General features: G+C 35.2%; 1 protein-coding gene across 10 annotated transcripts in view; it reads right to left on the reverse strand.

Moving 5' to 3' along the window:
• Nucleotides 1–21,335, reverse strand: part of VPS13B (vacuolar protein sorting 13 homolog B) — a 771,473-nt gene that overhangs the window by 737,500 nt on the left and 12,638 nt on the right. For 9 of the 10 annotated variants that reach the window (XM_061123682.1, XM_061123678.1, XM_061123679.1 and 6 more), the window contains exon 3: nt 13,429–13,572. The exons of the other annotated variant lie outside the window; for it this stretch is intronic. In XM_061123682.1, the coding sequence (XP_060979665.1) occupies nt 13,429–13,572 (144 nt within the window). The remainder of the gene's footprint in view (nt 1–13,428; nt 13,573–21,335) is intronic. 10 annotated transcript variants of the gene reach the window in all.

A 21,335-nucleotide genomic window follows, 5' to 3' on the forward strand; every position in this document is an offset into this window, starting at 1 on the left:
ATTAGCATTCAAAAGCAGACAATGAGAAGTTAAGCGTGCATATTTGTCAACCCTTGAACAACCACTAAGTAAGAAAATGAAGAGCATAGTGAATAAAACAATAATGAAGATAAAATGGAATGCTAATATACATACTCAATTCAAAAAGAGGCAGGAGAAAAGGAAGAAAAATTAGATGGGACAAATTATAATAAAAAGACAAACCTAAACATACAGAAAATTACATAAAATGTAAATAATCTAACACACTACAATTAACAGGCAGAAATTGTTATTCAGATTAGTAAAACTCAATTATAATCTAACTATAGAAAACTAAATTCAGATATATAGACTCAGTACAGTTTCTAAGGATATGATAACACAAGTTTCCAAAAGACAATCAAAACAAAAATGAACCAATCCAAAAAAAAAGAAAATTAGCAGCATCTAATTAATAAAACAAAAATCAGGGAACTGATGCATTTTATGAATAAAAAGGGGATCTAGAGACGACCTTGTGAACTAAACCAAAATAAAAAACTAGATGCTGCAGTCTGTGTTCTTCATTATCTTTAATGCCAGCTAACACATTGGGACGGCTTAATGCCAAGAGGGGAAGAAAGAACTTGCAACCACCAGCAAGCTGCAATGTTTCATACCAGCTTCTTTTTTCCCCCAGCATTCAGACATAGAAATTATAGAGTCCACAGCACTGAACACTATAATTAGGGTTGTACTGGAACTTCTATTACAACCCCATATATTCATTCATAACATTCTTAGAAAGTCCTTCACAAAACTAAAGCCTTCCTTTCTTATCTCAATCCCAATTTTTCTTCTTCTTAACACAGAAGAGCTATAAGAGATCAGCTCCTACAGCTGAAAAAATTAAATAAAAGTCTTCCCAAGGATAAAACAAATATAACAGAACCCCCCAAAAAAAACACCTAAAGTGGCAAACAAGAATTGAAACTTTCTTACTGTTAAAAAAAATCATCAAATCAAAAATCCACCTTATACCAAGTCTGGTTTTCATGCGGCACAAATTTCAATCTTATAAATGACATAACAAAAAATTCTACTATATGTATATAAAATATGGCCTTCCCTCGTGGCTCAGGCAGTAAAGGATCTGCCTGCAATGCAGGAGACCCAGCTTCGATCCCTGGATTGGGAAGATCCCTTGGAGAAGGAAATGGCTACCCACTCCAATATTTCTGCCTGGAGAACCCCATGGACAGTGGAGCCTGGGATACAGTCCCTGGTTTTGCAAAAAGTCGGACACAACTGAACAACTAAAACTTTCACTTTTATTATTTTTATATATACACACACATATATACACAAATACATATGTGTATATATATATATATAAAGAACTAGATCTTTATAACACATAGCTATTTTCTTTTTTCAAACAGCTAACTAAAAAGAGTCCTCTTTCTACTACTTCTGATTAGGAAGCTTCAGACACAGGTAGAAGTTTAAGAAACCATAATTTCTCCTATTTCTGAATTTTTAAGGCACAGAATACAGTTTAAGACATATTTATCTTCAATTTCATTGACCACAAGTTATTTGTGGATTTTTGTGGCTTTTGGTTTTTCATTTCCTTTTCAATGTTTTTAAATCATTCAAGTTATTTCACCTCAAAAACAAATCTAAATTTAAAACAAAGTATTTTACCACCTGGTTGTTCTAAGACTGCAGACAGTATTTCCATGCTAACATTAAAACCATAAGCTACACATGATATAACATTTTTTCCTTAAAACTTTCAAGAGGGCTTCCCTGGTGGCTCAGTGGTAAAGAATCCACCTGCCATGGGAAATATGGGTTCAATCCATGATCCAGGAAGATCCCACATGCCTCAGAGCAGTTGAGTCCAAGCACCAAAACTATTGAGTCTGTGCTCTAGAACACAGGTTGGATCCCTGGATTAGGAGGATCCCTTGGAGGTACTTTTTGAACTGGGAAAAAAAAATAATCCTCTGAAATAAATAATATGTAAAAATATGTAATAATATGTAATCTATTGAGAGTAACACTGACTTTGTAATTTATTCTGCTTTTTCTTTACTATAGCTCTACAAATCCAATTACTGGTCTTCTTTCCACTCCTAAGTAAAAATGAAAACAATTCAAATTTCAGTATTTATTCAAGGTCCAATATGTGTAAATAAAGTAAAAATTTTCCTTAAAGTTTTGCAGTTTGGGCAGAGAGATTATTGAGAAAAAAACAATTAGAGGAAAATTTAACTGTCATCAGAAAGAAAGAAGTAGCAAATTAAATGTAGAATTTGCCTTTTTATAATCCTATGACGTACCTGGCATCATAGGAATTATGTATGCTAAAAGGCAGTACAAAAAGGTATGGTGATGTCAAGCTAGATAATTTATACAGATGTCAAGAGTTTCAGTGGCATTTAATGACACAAATCTTTTTAACTAAGCAGGATAAACATTTAGAAATAGCTATTGCTTTACAAATGAAATGTCCTTTTATTATATTAGCTATAGCTACGCAAAAATGTCAGTTTACTTCACTTAGGCAAAAATGTCAACTCTACACATAAATTAAATATGTTAAATATACTATTCACTTTTTATCTTTGCACACATAATACAAGGAAAATCCAATACCATGGAAAAAATTATGTCAATCTATTGTACACAATTCTTGATTATGTACCAATGCAGGAGAACAGCAGTGTTGAAATGCAATAGAAAACTAAGAGTATTTACATTTAATTTCTGATTACCTTAACTGTAATTTTTTGTAGATGTGTCTCTACCAACAAATTTGTTTATACAAATATTAAGCTTATTCAAAGTTCTCTAGAGAATATGAGAAAGTCAGAGATAAGACATAAAATTTTGTGCAATTCATCCACCAGTGGATAACTATATAAATATCAAAACTGAATTCTTCTATGGATTTTCATAAGGACAAAAGACATTTTAAAATACTGCTTGGGGTGGGGTGGGGTGGGAGGGAGGTTCAGGGGGGATGTGTGTGCACCTATGGCTAATTCATGTTGATGTATGGCAGAAACCAAGAGAACATTGTAAAGCAATAATCCTCCAATTAAAACATTAATTTAAAATATAAATAAAACATTGCTTACACTAAGTTTGAAAAAGGATATTCCGGTTAACCAATATATTAATGAAAATTGAGCATCAAGACTTTATTGGTAAGATAATGAAAACAGTGCTTAGAAAAACCATTCTCATCTATTACTCATGTCCATGAATGAACTGCTTACCATATTTATACAGATGCTATGGTAATCAAGATATTACGAATGTGGCAACCCACTCCAGTGTTCTTGCCTGGAGAATCCCAGGGACAGAGGAGCCTGGTGGGCTGCCGTCTATGGGGTCGCACAGAGTCGGACACGACTGAAGCGACTTAGCAGCAGCAGCAGCAGCAGAGGAACTACAAATGACTCAGGGAAGCTGAGATATGAGAGAAAACAAAGTGATCCCTGAAGCTGGAAGACTGAAAAGATTGAGAAGAACTGTGAAAACAAAAGGAGGGGAGCCATTAAGAAATTTTAAGCACAGTAGTTATTTATATAGTTCAGTTTACATTTTAGAAATATCATGCCCAGAGAGAAGTATCAATGAGGACTAAAATAGTTATATTCAAAAGAGATAATGTAACAGTAGAGTCCAGAGTAGGACAAATAATTGGATATAAGGGATGTAGAAAGTTCAGCATGACTTCAGGGTTTCTAGTTTGGATTAAAGGTAAAAAGTGGAATTTTTCACTGAAATAGGAAATATATAAGGAAGAAGGGAGGTTTAAAATAAAATTCAGTTTGAAACATTCTATGAAGATGTAAGTGAAGGTCCATTTTGCTCTTGGTGTTGGAGCTCAGGGGTCAGGGGGAAGAGACTGGACCCTAAAATAGCGTTTTGTGAATAAACAGCATATAATAATTAAATCTACTAGGGAATAAAATGATCCAAGGAGAGGCAAGGACTAAAATAATGAAAGCCTAAGAAACTCTAATTAAAACTCTGGGATGGAGAGCAGAAATGAAGCCACAAGAAGAGCCAGAGAAAGGGGAGAGAGAGAGAGGAAGAGAATCACAAAAGTCACAAAAGTGAAGTTTCCAAAAAGAGACCAAAAAGCAAAGATTTTGCAACAATGATGTTATTAATGACCTCTGCCAAAATGTTTATATGGCATCATGGAGGCAGATTCAGTGAAGAGGTATAAATATTAAGTCATAAATTAAAAATGAATGGAAGAGCATCTAGATTGGAAACAAACAAAACTCTATTTGTATTAATAGTTGACATGATTGTCTAGAAAGCAATTACAAGAAATCTACCAAAAAATCCTCCTGTAATTAACAAAGGAAGGAAAGTTGAAGAACACAAGATCAATACACAAAAATCAACTGCATAACATAACAACAAATAACGGAAATGAAAATAAAAACCACAATAACATTTATAAATACTCCAAAGAAAATAAAATATTTAGCTATGAATCTAATAAAACATAAACAGGATCCACAGGCTGGAAAAACAATGCTGATGAAAGAAATCAAAGAAAATCTAAGTAATTGAAGAAACATACTGTGCTCATGGATTAGAAGACAACATGGTAAAGATGTCAATTCTTCCCAAACTGTTCTGCACATTTAAGGCAATTTCTGCCAAACCTATAACAAGCCTATTTTAAAATTTGGAAAGAAAAGACTATTTCTAATGGACAGAAACAATTTTGAAAAAGAATATATGCAGAGTATATCAAGTGAAATGCCAGGCTAGATGAATCACAAGCTGGAATCAAGATTGCTGGGAGACATATCAACAACCTCATATATGCAGATGGTACCACTTTAATGGCAGAAAGTGAAGAGGAACTAAAAAGCCTCTTGATGAAGGTGAAAGAGTGAAAAAGCTGGCTTAAAATTCAATATTCAAAAACAAAGATCATGGCATCCAGTCCCATCACCTCATGGCAAACAGATGGGGGGAAAGTGGAAACAGTGACAGATTTTATGTTCTTGGGCTCCAAAATCACTGTGGATGGTGACTGCAGCCACGAAATTAAAAGACACTTGCTGCTTGGTAGGAAAGCTATGACAAATTTAGACAGCATATTAAAAAGCAGAGACATCACTTTGCCAACAAAGGTCCACCTACTCAAATTTATGGTATTTCAGTAGTCATGTACCAATGGGAGAGGTAGACCATAAAGAAGGCTAAACACCAAAGAATTGATGCTTTTGAATTGTGGTGCTGGAGAAGACTCCAAAATCAAACCAGTCAATCCTAAAGGAAATCAACCCTAAGTATTCATTGGAAGGACTAACACCAAAGCTGACCTTCAATATTTTGGCCACATGATGCAAAGAGCCAACTCACTGGAAAAGACCCTGATCCTGGGAAAGATTGCAGGCAAAAGGAGAACGGGGCAGCAGAGGTTAGATAGCATCAGTGACTCAATGGACATGAATCTGGGCAAACTCTGGGAGATAGTTAAGGACAGAGAAGCCTGGCATGCTTCAGTCTATGAGGTTGCAAACAGTCAGACACAACTTAGCATCTGAACAACAACAAACGTAGGAGGACTCACTCTTACCAAAGCTAATCCTACAGTAATCAACACAGTATGTTACTGACATAAGAATACATATATTAATCATACAGACAGTGTAGGAAACCTAGAAACAGACTCAAATACACCCAAGTGATTTTTGACAAAATGGTAAAAGCAATTCAATGGAGGAGGTACAATCTTTTCAGACATGGTACTAAAACCAGTGAATATCCACAGGCAAAAAGATGAATGTCAAACTAAACTTCATACTTTATACTAAAATTAACTGAAAATGGATCACTTATTTTAAAGTAAAACTATAAAATTGCTAGGAAAAACCACATAAGAACTTTAAGATACTGGACTAGGGAAAGAATTCTTAGATATGACATTGAAACCAAAGTGCATAAAAGGAAAAATTAATAAATTGGACCTAATCAAAACCAAAACTTTTCACTCTGCAAAAGACCTTGTTAAGAGCATGAAGAGACAAATTACTGAGAGAAACTACTTGCAAATCACATCTCTGACACAGGCAAATCTTCTATCTAGACTATATAAAGAACTCTCAAAACACTGAGAAAATAAATTAAAAAATAAGCATAAGATAAGAACAACTATTTCACTAATATATATGGCAAATAAGCATATGATAAGGTGTTCAACATCATTATCCATATATAAAATGCCAATTAAAATCACAATGAGGGACTTCACTGGTTGTCCAGTGATTAAGAATCTGCCTGTCAATGAAGGGAACAGAAGTTGAATCCTGGGTCCCCCAAGTGCCTCAGGGCAACTAAGCCCATGTGCCACAACTACCAATCCCATTTGTCACAACTATTGAAGCCTGCATGCCCTAAAGCCTGTGCTCTGTGACAAAAGAAGCCACTGCAATGAGAAGGCTGTGAACCACAACTAGAGAAAGCCCTCATGTAGCAATGAAGACCCAGTGCAGCCAAAAATAAAAAAAAATTTAAAACACAATAAATCATTACTACATACTTATCAGAATGACTAAAATTAAAAACAGTGACAATAACAAATGCTAGTGAGGATACAGAAAAACAGGATCACTTAAACACTGGTCATAGGAATGAATAGCGGGTATAATCACACTGGAAATCAGTTTAAACAATTATTTTTAAAAATAAAAATGAAATTACTATAGGACCCAACAATAGCATCCTTGGGCATCTATCCCAGAAAAATAAAAACTTATGTAGGCATAGAAACTTCTACACAAATGTTCACAGTAGCTTTATCTCTAATAACAAAAACTAGAAAATACCAAACTGCTGTTCAATAGTTAAATGGTAAATCTGTGGTATAGCCATACAAAATATTACTCAACAATAAAAAGGAACAAGCCATTGATACACAACAACTTACTTTTGAACTTCAAGGGATTTATATTAAGTGAAAAAATCTACACTCAGAATATTACATACTATATGATTCCATTTATATTTGTTATTCTTGAAATAAAATTACACAAAATGAGGAAAGGTTAGTGGTTGCTAGGGATCAATAGGTAGAGAAAAAGATAGTACAGTAAAAAGAAGGTAGCACACAGAAGCTTTGTTGTGATGATACACTTTTGTATCTCAATTATGGTGGTGGCAGTTTCACAAAACTACCCATGTGATAAATGCAAGAAAAAAATGAAAAGGCAGCCAAACGAACTGGAGAAGATATGTGCAAACAACATAACCAATAAAGGGTTAACACTCAAGATATACAAAGAACTTATACAACTTAACATCAAAAACAACAACCAACCCAATTTAAAAAAAAATAGGCAGAGGACCTGGAAAATTTTTCAAAGAAGATATAGATTGCCAAAAGACACATGAAGGAATGCTCCACATCACTAAGTATCAGGGGAATGAAATTAGAAAATCCACAATGAGATATCACCTCACACCTGTCAGAATGGTTATAATCAAAAACACAAGTAACAAGAGTCAGTGAGGATGTGGAGAAAAGAGAACCTTCATAGACTGTTGTTGTGAATGTTACCTGATACACCCATCACAGAAAACAAAAAGGAGGTTCCTCAAAAAATTAAACTACCATATGATCCAGCAATTCCACTCTTCCAAAGAAGTATAGTTTTCCAAAGAAAACAAAACACTAATTTGAAATGATATATGCACCCCTATGTTCACTGCAACATTATTTCCAATAGCCAAGATATGGAAGAAACCTAAGTGTCCATCAAAAAAATGAATGGATATAGAAAATGTAGTATATACATACACATATACACATACAATGAAATATTACTCAGCCATTTAAAAAAAAAATGAAATCTTGCCAAATGTAACATGGATAGACCTAGAAGGCATTATGCTAAATGAAATAAATCAGAGAAAGATAAACACCATATGATTTCACTTATATGTGGAATCCAAAAACACAACAAATTAACAAATATAATAAAATTGAAACAGATGCATAAATACAAAGAACAGATGATTGCCAGAGGGGAGGGATTTGGGGGAAAGAATGAAGGTGAGAGAGATTAACAGATATAGATTTCTAGTTATAAAATAAATCAACGGGATATAATGTATAGCATAGGAAATATAATCAGTAATATTGTAACTGTGTACGGTGACAAACAGTTGAGACTCATCCTGTGATTTTTTTTTTGTAATGTACAAAAATACCGAATCACTGTGTTGTCCATCTGAAACTAATATTACAAGTTAGTTATAGTTCAAATAAAAATAATTAAATTAAAAAATACATATGAAAGTATAAATCTCACTGGTAAATATAGTACATTACAAATATAGTATAGTACAAATACAGTAAATGTGGTGGATTAACTACCTATAAAGCTATAATGTGTGAAGGTTAAAAGACAAAAGTAGTAAAAAAAAAAAAAAAAAAAACAAACTACAACTACAGTAATTAAGTTGAGGGATACACAAGATAAAAAGATGTAAAATGTGACATCAAAAACATTAACATGAGGGTGGGTAAAAGGTAGAGCTTTAGAACATATTCAAACACATGCTGTTATCAACTTAAAACAGGCCATTATAAACATATGCTGCTGTATATAAGACCCATGGTAACCACAAAGCAAAAACCTATAGCGGATAAAGGAAGTCTTCAAATCACAAATGAAGAGAAAGAAAAAAGGAAGAACTACAAAACAGCCAGAAAAAAAAAACTAACAAAATGGCATTCAAATGTAAATGGACTAAATTCTCCAATCACAAGAAATAGTGTTGAAAGGATAAAAAACAAGACCTAACGATCTGCTGCCTACAAGAAACTCACTTCAAATGTAAGGACACACACAGACTGAAAGTGAAGGGATGGAAAAAACCATTCCATGTAAATGGAAACAAAAAGAAAGCGGGGGTAGTTATGCTTTTATCAAACAAAATAGACTTTAAAATAAAGGCAGTCATTAGGAAAAAGGGCATTACCTAGTGATAAGGGGTCAATCCAACAAGAAAATATAACATTTGTAAATATTTATACACCCAACATAAAGGGATTTCCCAGTGGAAGTAAAGATGCTACCCATCATTTATAGGGAACTCTGTCTCATTTTTCATAGAAAGAATCTACAGACAGAATCTAAACTATACTATCTGCTATCAACATCACCACCACTAACCTGTAGCAGTGCAGGTGAGGGAATCAGTAACAGCACAGTAAACTCCACAACCTGAGTCAGCAATTCTGAGTCCTTCCTTAATTTCTGAAAAGGTAGCAGTCCATCTGGGCTGCTGTAACAAAACACCACTGACTGGGTAGCTAAAAAACAATAGAAATTTATTTCTCATATTTCTCATAGGCTAGAAGTCTAAGGTCAAAGTGCCAACATGGTCTGGTGAGGGCCCTTTATCTGGTTATCACTGTGTCCTCATATGGCAGAAGGGGTAGCGATCTCTCTAAAACCTAAAAAGCACTAAATGAATTCATGAGGTCTCCACTCTTATGATTTTCGAAGGCCCTACCTCTTAATATACCACTGTCTTTAGGGATTAGGATGTCAACACATGAGTTTTGAGGGGACATTCAAACCATAGCAGCAGTCAACCAGATTAATCTAGCTTCAGATAAGAGAACCAGAGTGTTAAGGAAAAAAAAAAAAGACATGTAAATATTGTTAATAGCCTTACCAAAACTTCCTCTTACTTAATAGTGCACAGGCTTCAAGGACAGGATATGATACTCCTCTATTCTCTTAGCAACTATCTAAGCCAATAACCAATTTCCACTGCATCAAAACATTCAAGTAAAGAGAACAGGCAAGATTGCTCTGTAATTCCAAGCACGAACCAGGATTTAAAAGCACATACATTAACCAAAATCCTAGTTCTTTATCTTGTTTTAAATGGCATCTTAAAGTTTTGATTTAGGTTCAAAAGATTTTTTTTTCTCTTCTAGGAATAGCCAGTATCACTTATATAAACAGCCTTGCAAATGGTTACATTTAATAGGTCAAAAGATTTTGATATTTTACTTTCTAGGTGGCACAAAGAGCAGAATAAAGAAGTACTTTAAAAATAGACTACTCAAAAAAAAAAAAAATAGACTACTCAAAAAAAAAAATAGACTTCTTGCTTTAGATTGAAGGAGGTTTTTTTTTTCTTATAAACACAATGAACAGAGAAAGCATACACAATTAAATAAAACAACTATGTAGCAAGTCTTCTCCTATTTTACAGATGAGGTCCATAGAAGATAAACAAGAATATGCAAAAGAGGAGGAGCATATAGTTCAATGTAAATTACTGGTAAGGTTTTCAACCTTGAGCTGTATGCTGGTTACAGAAGTATTTTTTAGACTAGACTAGAGTGGACAAAGATAGCTAAATAAACAAATCAGACCTGGATCACTACTGATGATGTGTCATGAATCAAATTCTGTGTCTTGAGTCCAAAAAAGAAAAATAAGAACAGTTCAAATCTGCAGGATCTAAAGGTGAGTATAACTAACACAGACCTGTCTCTCAGAGTGAATGGCAAATAATGCTTTCTAAGTGAAATATCAATATATTAAAATAATTCAGAGTGAACATCAAGATGACTTAACCTAACACACAACTTAGTCAACTTCGCATCAAAAAAAAAAAAACTCTATTATTAAAAATGATCACAGAGACATGTTAAGGCAGTATAACTATCACTGGAGTCACAATTATAAATCTTTTGTCCTAAGTAGTTTGCATAGATTATATATCTTGCAATGCTTTTCAGTGCACTGACAGGTTAAAATAAAATCAACAAATGTTAGAATTTAACTGAACTTTACAAATTGCACATGCCTTTTTATCAAGAAATTTAGCAGTATTTTTATAATGATTTCTAAATAAACCTTAGATTTCTTTCAAATTTTATTACTTTCTCATACATTAATAGTATTTTCAACAGATTCATATCTGTAACTCTAAAAGGCCCCTTCATTTTACCTTCTATCCCATGTTAATTTTATTTAGAAAGTAAGTCTCTTCATTATGCATTTGTAATAATTAGAAATAATATAAATCAAATATGGGATTACTCAATTTTGCTAGTACATATATGATTTTTTAACTTAATTTCCTATTATACTAATCAAAGCTTAAAATAGGAAAATAAACTATTTTAAAATGTTCCCTCTATAATAATTTCACTAAAAAATTAACACCAGGGACTTCCCTGGTGGTCCAGTGGTTAAGACTCTTTGTGTTTCCACTCCAGATAGCTGGAGTTCGATCCCTGGTTGGGAAACTAAGATCCTGCATACTTCAAGGCACAGTAAAAAAATAATAATAATAATAATCACCAGCATAAACTGAAGCACAACTCTCCAGGGGTGTACACTGCTGAATAATTTGTTCAAATGTCAACTGCAATTTTCAAAACTCCTTTCAAGCTCAAAATTTTAAACATCTGTAAAAAATACTTGTTTTGAGAGTGGTTTACACTCATGACACTTGACCTTTTGCTGTACACACCACAAAATTCAAGTATCAAATACCACACAAGCAGGAAATCTGATCATTCATGCAGTAGCCATATGCATGGTCCAATATCAAATATTACTTCTAGGTTATGCTAAGTCATGTGTTACAAATCTTTTACTGAAACCTCTATAATTAGTTGTAATTTGCCTCTTTTAAAATGTGTTTCTTATGGGACATCTGGCTTTGAAAGTTCCACCTTCCCATTGAAAAAATACTTAAGTGTCTGGATTTTTTTTCCACTAGAACACTGCAGGGGTGGTATAACCAAGTCCAGACTTCTTAAAAAAATTAAATTTCAAGAACATGATGATTAAGAACCATTTAAGTATTACCAAATATAAAATGTAAAATAAAACTTTGTTGCCCATAACTATCTACAGATTCCCAAATCAATCTCATATATTTAAAGTTCACAAAATAAATTTTAATGAGAGTACAACACTGATACACTCATTTTCAAGAATTACATTAGTTAAGTTAAACTGGAAAATAAAGGTTCAGAATTAGAGATTTCACAGAAAGAAAAAAAGTTTGAGCCCAGTGAGTCCATATGACACTCCAAGTTATCTACTTCAAGTAGGAAATGATCTTACCAATTTATAAATAGCCTTAAGTCATTTCACAGAGATTAAAATTCAACAATACTCATCAATTAACTTGCTTCTAGAAAGCCTTAAAACTGAAAATTAAATATGGGCTAAGGAGTAAGTAATAAAAATGAAAGACTAAGACACTACTTTTATGCAGAATAAAAGTGGAAAAATCCATCACAACATGCTGTTGTCCAGACCTGTTTGCTTCCTAAATTAGAAAATTTTTCATACAAACTCCTTAAAATCAGTATTATATCTTAACAACAACCAAAAAAAACACTGAAATGAAATGTAACATGGGTCAGAGAAGAAGTAAGTCCAAAACATCAGTTTCTAATGACAAAATTTCAAAGATATAGTGAAATTTGGTATGAAGGTAAATTCAATATATTTTCTTCATCTTCTCAAAATATAACTTCAGAACTTGTCATCTCATTTAGAAATGTCATGTAAGGAAATAAAAATCACACAGATCCTCTGAAACTTCAAAAACCTTCACCTAAAAATTGAACACAATCAGGCCCCATTTCTTATAGGTAATAAGCAATAAGCATAATCCCTACTAAAGCTATGACTAGATTAAGTAAGATTAATATGAAAATAACTGCTAGGATATTTTATCCAAATTTAAGAAAACCCTTTTGCAATTAATTATGTTACTTTCATAGGTATGTTAAAAAAAGAAATTAAATGTGGAACTTCCCTGGTGACTGAGTCTGCCTTCCAGTACAGGGGACGTATGCTCAATCCCTGATAGGGGAACTAAGACCCACATGCCACAGGACAACTAAGCCCACATGGAACAACTACTGAGCCTGCAACAAAGACCCAGTGAAGCAAAAAAACAAAAAAGTTAAGTGTATAAGCTAAGATTTGCTTATGTAAAAGCTGGCATATTCCAAAAGTTAAAGAAATAACAATTACTAATGAACATTAAATTGGTCGGGGCTTCTCTGGTGGCTCAGTGGTAAAGAATCCTCCTGCCAACGCAGGAGACACAGTTTCAACCTCTGATCCAATAAGATCCCATAGGCAGCTAAGCAACTAAGCTCACATACCACAAATACTGAGCCTGAGCTCTAGAGCCCAGGAGCTGCAACTACTAGAGGTCACATACCCTAGAGCCTGGGCTCCACAACAAGAGAAGCCCATCACGATGAGAAGCCTGTTCACCACAACTAGAGAGTAGCCCCGGCTCGCCACAACTAGAGAAAGCTGACTCACACCAATGAAGACCCAGAACAGCCCCCAAAAATAAAGTATTTTAATTGGTTAACATAAACAACTAGGTTCAATAATTTCTTACCTGTATTCCATCTTTAAGTTTCAAAATGCATTCCATTGTATTGATGGTAATTACCACTGGTTCTGAACCCAGTTTTGTCCATGGTACATGGATCCTCAGTTCGTGAATATGTCCACTTAAAAAAGTGAATGGTAATTTCAATTCCTTAAAACACAAAACATTAAATAAAATTTAGTAAGAGCTTAATATTCTTTTTTCTAATATCCAAAATACTTTCTGAAAAGAGAAACAAAATTTCCAACACAAAAATATTCTAGGGAGGGTGGGATGAACTGAGAGAGTAGCAGTGACATACATATACTACCATCTGTAAAACAGCTAGCGAGTGGGGAGCAACTGTACAGCACCCGGAACTAGGCTCGGCGCTCTGTGATGACCTAGAGGGGTGGGGTGGGGGAAGATGCGGTGGGGTGGCAGGGAAACTCCAGACAGAGAGGATATAGGTATATACTTAGAGTGGGTTACACTGTTGTACAGCAGAAACCAATACAACATTATAAAGCAATTATCCTCCAATTTAAAAAAATATAAAAAGCAATAAATTTCATCATATAACCAAAAAAAAAATTAGGGGAATTACTGTTCATCAAAAAGCAGCATCAAGCTCAACATCACTCATTATCAGAGAAATGCAAATCAAAACCACAACAAGGAACCACTACACACCAGTCAGGATGGCTGCTATCCAAAAGTCTACAAGCAATAAATGCTGGAGAGGGTGTGGAGAAAAGGGAACCCTCCTACACTGTTGGTGGGAATGCAAACTAGTACAGCCGCTATGGAAAACAGTGTGGAGATTTCTTAAAAAACTGGAAATAGAACTGCCATATGACCCAGCAATCCCACTTCTGGGCATACACACCAAGGAAATCAGATCTGAAAGAGACGCATGCACCCCAATGTTCATCGCAGCACTGTTTATAATAGTCAGGATATGGAAGCAACCTAGATGCCCATCAGCAGATGAATGGATAAGGAAGCTGTGGTACATATACACCATGGAATATTACTCCGCCATTAAAAAGAATTCATTTGAATCAGTTCTAATGAGATGGATTAAACTGGAGCCCGTTATACAGAGTGAAGTAAGTCAGAAAGATAAAGACCAATACAGTATACTAACACATATATGTGGAATTTAGAAAGATGGTAATGATAACCCTATATGCAAAACAGAAAAAGAGACACAGATGTACAGAACAGACTTTTGGACTCTGTGGGAGAAGGTGAGGGTGGGATGTTTCGAGAGAACAGCATCGAAACATGTATATTATCTATGGTGAAACAGATCACCAGCCCAGGTTGGATGCATGAGACAAGTGCTCGGGCCTGGTGCACTGGGAAGACCCAGAGGGGTCAGGTGGAGAGGGAGGTGGGAGGGGGGATCAAGATGGGGAATACATGTAACTCCATGGCTGATTCATGTCAATGTATGGCAAAAACCACTACAATATTGTCAAGTAATTAGCCTCCAACTAATAAAAATAAATGGAAAAAAAAAAAGAAAATTAATGGAAAAAAAAAAAGCAGCATCAATAACTTGCTAAATTATATAGTTACTGATGAGCCACAAAAACTTATTGTGCAAGTTACATTTAATAAGGCACTTAACCTGTCAAGGCCTCTGTTTCTTATTTTGCTAAATGGAAATGGTAACAGAACAGGATTTTAAGGCAAGATGAAAGAGGGGAACAGAATTAAACACAGGAGAATGACCTGACAAAATCAACACTGATTAACTTTGAAAAAAAAAGTATTGAACTTTACCTAAAGATTATACCTAGAAACTATATGATCATAAATTTTAAATGTTTTATAACTGTTTCAATATTTAAAAGGTTAGAAATGAAAACACAAAGGTTACCACAACCACTTTAAACTAAATCGTTTCACCTTCAGATAAAATGTTATAAACCAACAAAAAAAAGTAATAATAAATTGCATTTAGACTGTACTTCAGTCACATCACTGTAACTCTATTTGTGAAAGTTAAAATAAATAATAAGCTGTTCCTTCATCCAAGAAGTGTCCACCTTGGTTTAGGAACACAACAGCAATGTAGCTAAACATACATATACAGACAGTACAGCAAAATGGTTCAGACCAATAAATCTGGAGCCAGCACAAGTGGATTTAATCCTATACCTGCTACTTACTAGCACAATGACAAGAGGCAACTTATACTACATCTCTGCATCTCAGTTTCTTTATCTCTAAAACTGGATAATAGTAGTGTGTTTAGGGATTAAATCAATAAATTTACATAAAGTGCTTAGGACACTGTCTTCCTCAAAGGCCATCAATATAAAGACACTACCTATTTATTACTACAAATGTATAAGCCTCTTTTATGTCTTCAACAAGCTTATTGAAGAGCAGAATACTAAAAATCTATTGATATTTCTACTATTCTAACAGAATGTCACAATTTTTTTTAACAGTTCTCAATATTGCATTAGTTTTAAAGTTGTGGTAATTTCTTCAAGCATTGATCAATGGGAGAGATTATATTTTGATCAGCGTCTATAATGAATACCATGTTAATGAGCACTTAATGTGTACCAGGCACTGTTTTAAGTACTTTACTCGCATGCAATATTTAATCTTTGTAAGAACCCCAAAAAGTAAATACTATTATACCCACTTTATAGATTTAAATGAGTTATTTTTGGAAGTTATTTGATCTTTCTATGCCTTAAAAAAAAATCTGAGGCACAGAAAGGTCAAATAACTTTCAAAAATAACTCATCTTAGAGAGACATGCTTCAAAACTGGAAATTATGCCAGAGCGCTTGCTCTTAACAAAACTACACTGCATCTAACTTCCTTTACGAGCAACGACTACACTTCCATTGGTTATACATTCATTTGGATAATGTTTCAATGACATTTCCAAAATCTGAGGCACAGAAAGGTCAAATAACTTTCAAAAATAACTCATCTTAGAGAGCCATGACTCAAAACTGGAAACTATTATGCTAGAACCCTTGCTCTTAACAAAACTACACTACCTCTAACTTCCTTTACGAGCAATGAGTACATTTCCATTGGTTATACATTCATTTGGATAATGTTTCAATGACATTTCCATCTCTACCCCTGAGTTGTATAACGATACATTTGTGAAATGGCTACCAAAACTTGCAATCTATGGGAAAAACTGGATTTTCTTAGAAGTTAAAAGACACCTAAACCAAACTCAAGACCTTGTTATCACCAGAATACTACTAATCCTATCTGAATGATTAACTGAACGCTATTCACAAGGGACAATATGCCATATTAAAACATGGAATTTTGAAACACATGGCCCATGCTGGTAATCCAACTGAAGTTCACTTATTAATCAACTCACTATAAGCAAGATCATCTCCATTTCCTCATCTCAGAGTTGCTGTGATAAATAAATGGGAACATTTATGCCTTATAAAAGGCAAAAGAAAATGCTGACTGGTAAAATAAGTGGGTCATCCTAAGGTAGCCAAAAGAAATGATTTTCTTTTCACTCTTTTTCATTCTTAAAATATACTGTACAACTTGAAAATATTTTATTTACTTGGAACTACTCAGGAAAACAGTGCATCCCTAAAACAGAATATGGCTGCACAAAGGAATTGAATAGCTCTCATAAATCACATTGTAGAAAGGCTATTACAAAATATCCTCACAGGGAAAAAAGGGATACTTTAAAAATGAATGTAACAGGGCACAAAAGCAAAAATAGATGAATAGGACTGTATCAAACCTAAACACCTCCAGAAAGCAAAGAAAACACTCAGCAAAACAGAAAGACAATCACATGGGAGAAACAGAAACTATGTATCTGCTAAGGGTTTAAAATCTAGACTATGTAAAGAACTACAACAACTCAACAACAACAAAAAATCAAATTTTAAAAATGGGATATTGACTTGAATAGCAATTTTCAAAAGAACACATACCAAAAAAAAAAAAAAAAGAACACATACAAAACGCCAACAAAGAGGAAAAAATGCTCACCATCATTACTCAGACAAATACAAATCAAAACCAGAATGACAGGGCTTCCCTGGTGATTCAGTGGTAAAGAATCCGCCTGCCAATGCAGGAGACACGGGTTTGATTCCTGGTCCGGAAAGATGTCCCAGACCAAGGAGCAACTACACCCACGTGCTACAACTACTGAAGCCCATGTGCCCTGAACCCTGCGCTCTGCAACAAGAAAAGCGACTGCAGTGAGAAGGCCGTGCACTACTACTAGAGAGGAGCCTCCACTCGCCCCAACTAGAGAAAAGCCTGCGGAGCAACAAAGACCCAGCAAAGGCAAAAATAAAACAAATAAATAAAGTTATTAAAAAAAAAAAAACCCACAATGGCAGATTTCCCTGGTGGCCCAATGGTTAAAAATCTGCCTGCCAATGCAGGAGACAGGAGTTTCATCCCTGGTCCGAGAAGACTCCACGTGCTGCAGTGAAACTAAGCCCAGGCACCACAACTACAGAGCGCGTGTGCTGCAAAGAGAAAAGCCACCCCAGTGAGGAGCCCACGCTGCAGCCAGAGCAGCCTCCGCTGCTCCCGCCTCAACTAGAGAAAGCAGCATTCAGCAACCAAGACCCACCACAGCCAGAAATCAATTAAAAACCATAATGACATATCATCTCACGTCTGATAGCAGGGCCCCATCAAAAAAAACACACACAAGAACAAAAACAAACCAAAACAAAACCCACCACCACAGAAAGTAACGTGTGGTAAGTATATAAAGAATGTATAACCCTTGTGCGCTGTTGCTGCAAAGGTAAAATGGTACAACCACTATAGAGAACAGTATGGAGATTATTCAAACAATGAAAAACAGAGTCGCCATATAATCCAGCAATCTCAGTTCTCAGTACATACTAAAAAGAAACCGAAAGCAGGATCTTGAAAACATACTTCTACAACCATGTTTTTGCAGCATTATTCACAACAGTCAAGAGGTTACTACAACCTGATGTCCACTGAAAGGTAAGGATAAAGAAAATGTGGGATATACATATGATGAAGTATTAGTCTTTAAAAAGGAAATTGTTATATCCTACAACATATAATGAACCTCAAGGACATCGTGCTAAGTTAAATAAGCCAGTCACAAAAAGACAAATATTATCTAACTTCACTTAGGAAAGGTACCTAAAGTAGTTAAATTCTTAGACACAGAAGTAGAACAGTGGTGGGTGGCCAGGGAGAGAGAGAAAAGGGAAGCAGTAGTTTCGTGGGTACAAAGCTTAAGTTTTAGAAGATGGAAAGTTCTAGAAATCTGTTGAACAATAATGTATATATAGTTAACATGACTGCTCACTTAAAAATGGTTAAGATGGTAAATTTTATGCTATATCCACTTTTACCACAAAATAAAAATAAATTTAAAACAGGACTTCAAGAATTCTAAGTTAGAAGGCTGGCAAATTCTCTCCCCAAAAAGCAGTGAAAAACTGGGCAAAGTTATTAAAAAAAAAAAACACAAATCTCAGGGGCAATGAGGGAAGGCTACCCTGAAGTCATGATACCAGTTGGTGCAAGAAACAGAACAGCAGACCAGCCAGAAAATTAACAGAGTAATCCAGAGAATAAGAAAGCCAAGGATGGCTTTGCAATGATCCCATTATTCCTGGTAACCTGGAAAGCTGTATGTATGGGCCAGGTTGTGCTTACTTGGGCAACACTGGAGAGACCCTTAATAATCTACTCATTCACAGCTAACCAAGAAGCCTTGTAAACAAAGTTAAGTAAAAATATGGATCAGATCTGTAAACTCCTTTCAAAGCATATCTAGTACATGTGTATGTCCCATACCAAAGAGTAGAAGCCTTATTCGTTCAAAAGTTTTAACACCTCTAGCCAACCACTGGCAGATGACTCAGTTACAGTGACCCAGGGGTAATCCCTAGAAAACCAAGCCTAAAAACAGAAAGAATGGAGAGAGAAAAAAAACTGAGCACAGTCATCAGAGATCACATACTGCAGGGGAAAACAAACACCACAAACTTAGCCCAGGCAAGTCACTAAACAAACAAGCCAACAACAACAACAAATATCCCCAGAGGCAAGAAATTAGAACACAGAGTTGCTACAGTATATTATGCAAAATGTTCAGTTTTCAACTAAACATTGTGAAACATGAAAAGTTTACAAACATAGTTAATAGAAACTATCTTTGAAGATGCTCAAATGCAGTACTTAAAACATTATAAATATGTTCATTATAAATATGTAAAATAATTAAAGAATTACATGACAATGATTCATTGAATAGAAAATATCAAGAATGAGATATAAATTACAAAAAAGAAGCGAATGGAAATTCTGGAGTTGAGAAGAACAATAAACGAAATTGGGACTTCCTTGGTGCTTCAGTGGTTAAGAATCCACCCTGCAATGCAAGGAACTCAGGTTCGATCCCTGGTCGGGAAACTAAGCCCATGCACAACTACTGAGCCCCCACACCACAATGATAGAACCTTTGTGCCACAACAAAAGATTCCACGTGCCTCACTAACAAAACCAAATGAATAAATTTCTTAGAAGTACAATAAATGAACTTAAAAATTCACTGAGAGAGTTCAACATCAGATTTGAGCTGGCAGAAAAAGAATCAGCAAATTCACACCCAGACATATCAAAACAAAAATTGTGAACGTCTGGAACAAAAAGAAAACCTTAAAGGTAGAAACAGAAAATCAACATGTTACATACAAGAAAATTCTTCCTAAGTTCAGTTCAGTTGCTCAGTCATGTCCCACTCTTTGCGACCCCATGAACCACAGCACGCCACGCCTCCCTATCACCAACTCCTGGAGTTCACCCAAACTCATGTCCACTGAGTCGGTGATGCCATCCAACCATCTCATCCTCTGTCGTCCCCTTCTCCTCCTGCCCTCAATCTTTCCCAGCATCAGGGTCTTTTCCAATGAGTCAGTTCTTTGCATCAGGTGGCCAAAATATTGAAGTTTCACCTTCAACATCAGTCCTTCCAATGAACACCCAGGACTGATCTCCTTTAGGATGGACTGGTTGGATCTCCTTGCAGTCCAAGGGACTCTCAAGAGTCTTCTCCAACATCACTGTTTAAAAGCATCAATTCTTCAGTGCTCAGCTTTCTTTATAGTCCAACTCTCACATCCATACATGACCGCTGGAAAAGCCATAGCCTTGACTAGACGGACCTTTGTTGACAAAGTAATGTCTCTGTTTTTCAATATACTGTCTAGGCTGGTCATAACTTTGCTTCCAAGAAGTAAGCATCTTTTCATTTCATGGCTGCAGTCACCATCTACAGTGATTTTGGAGCCCAAAAAAATAAAGTCAGCCACTGTTTCCCCATCTATTTGCCATGGAGTGATGGGACCAGATGCCATGATCTTTGTTTACTGAATGTTGAACTTTAAGCCAACTTTATCACTCTCCTCTTTCACTTTCAAGACGCTCTTTAGTTCTTCTTCACTTTCTGCCATAACGGTGGTGTCATCTGCATATCTGAGGTTATTGATATTTCTCCCAGCAATCTTGATTCCAGCTTGTGCTTCCTCCAGCCCAGCGTTTCTCATGATGTACTCTGCATATACGTTAAATAAGCAGGGCGACAATATACAGCCTTGATGTACTCCTTTTCGTATCTGGAACCAGTCTGTTGTTCCATGTCCAGTTCTAACTGTTGCTTCCTGACCTGCACACAGGTTTCTCAAGAGGCAGGTCAGATGGTCTGGTATTCCCATCTCTTTCAGGATTTTCCAGTTTATTGTGATCCACAAAGTCAAAGGCTTTGGCATAGTCAATACAGCAGAAATAGATGTTTTTCTGGAACTCCCTTGCTTTTTCGATGATCCAGCGGATGTTGGCAATTTGATCTCTGGTTCCTCTGCCTTTTCTAAAACCAGCTTGAACATCTG

The sequence above is a fragment of the Dama dama genome, chromosome 21 (genome assembly GCF_033118175.1).
Source record: "Dama dama isolate Ldn47 chromosome 21, ASM3311817v1, whole genome shotgun sequence".
NCBI classification, from domain to species: domain Eukaryota; kingdom Metazoa; phylum Chordata; class Mammalia; order Artiodactyla; family Cervidae; genus Dama; species Dama dama.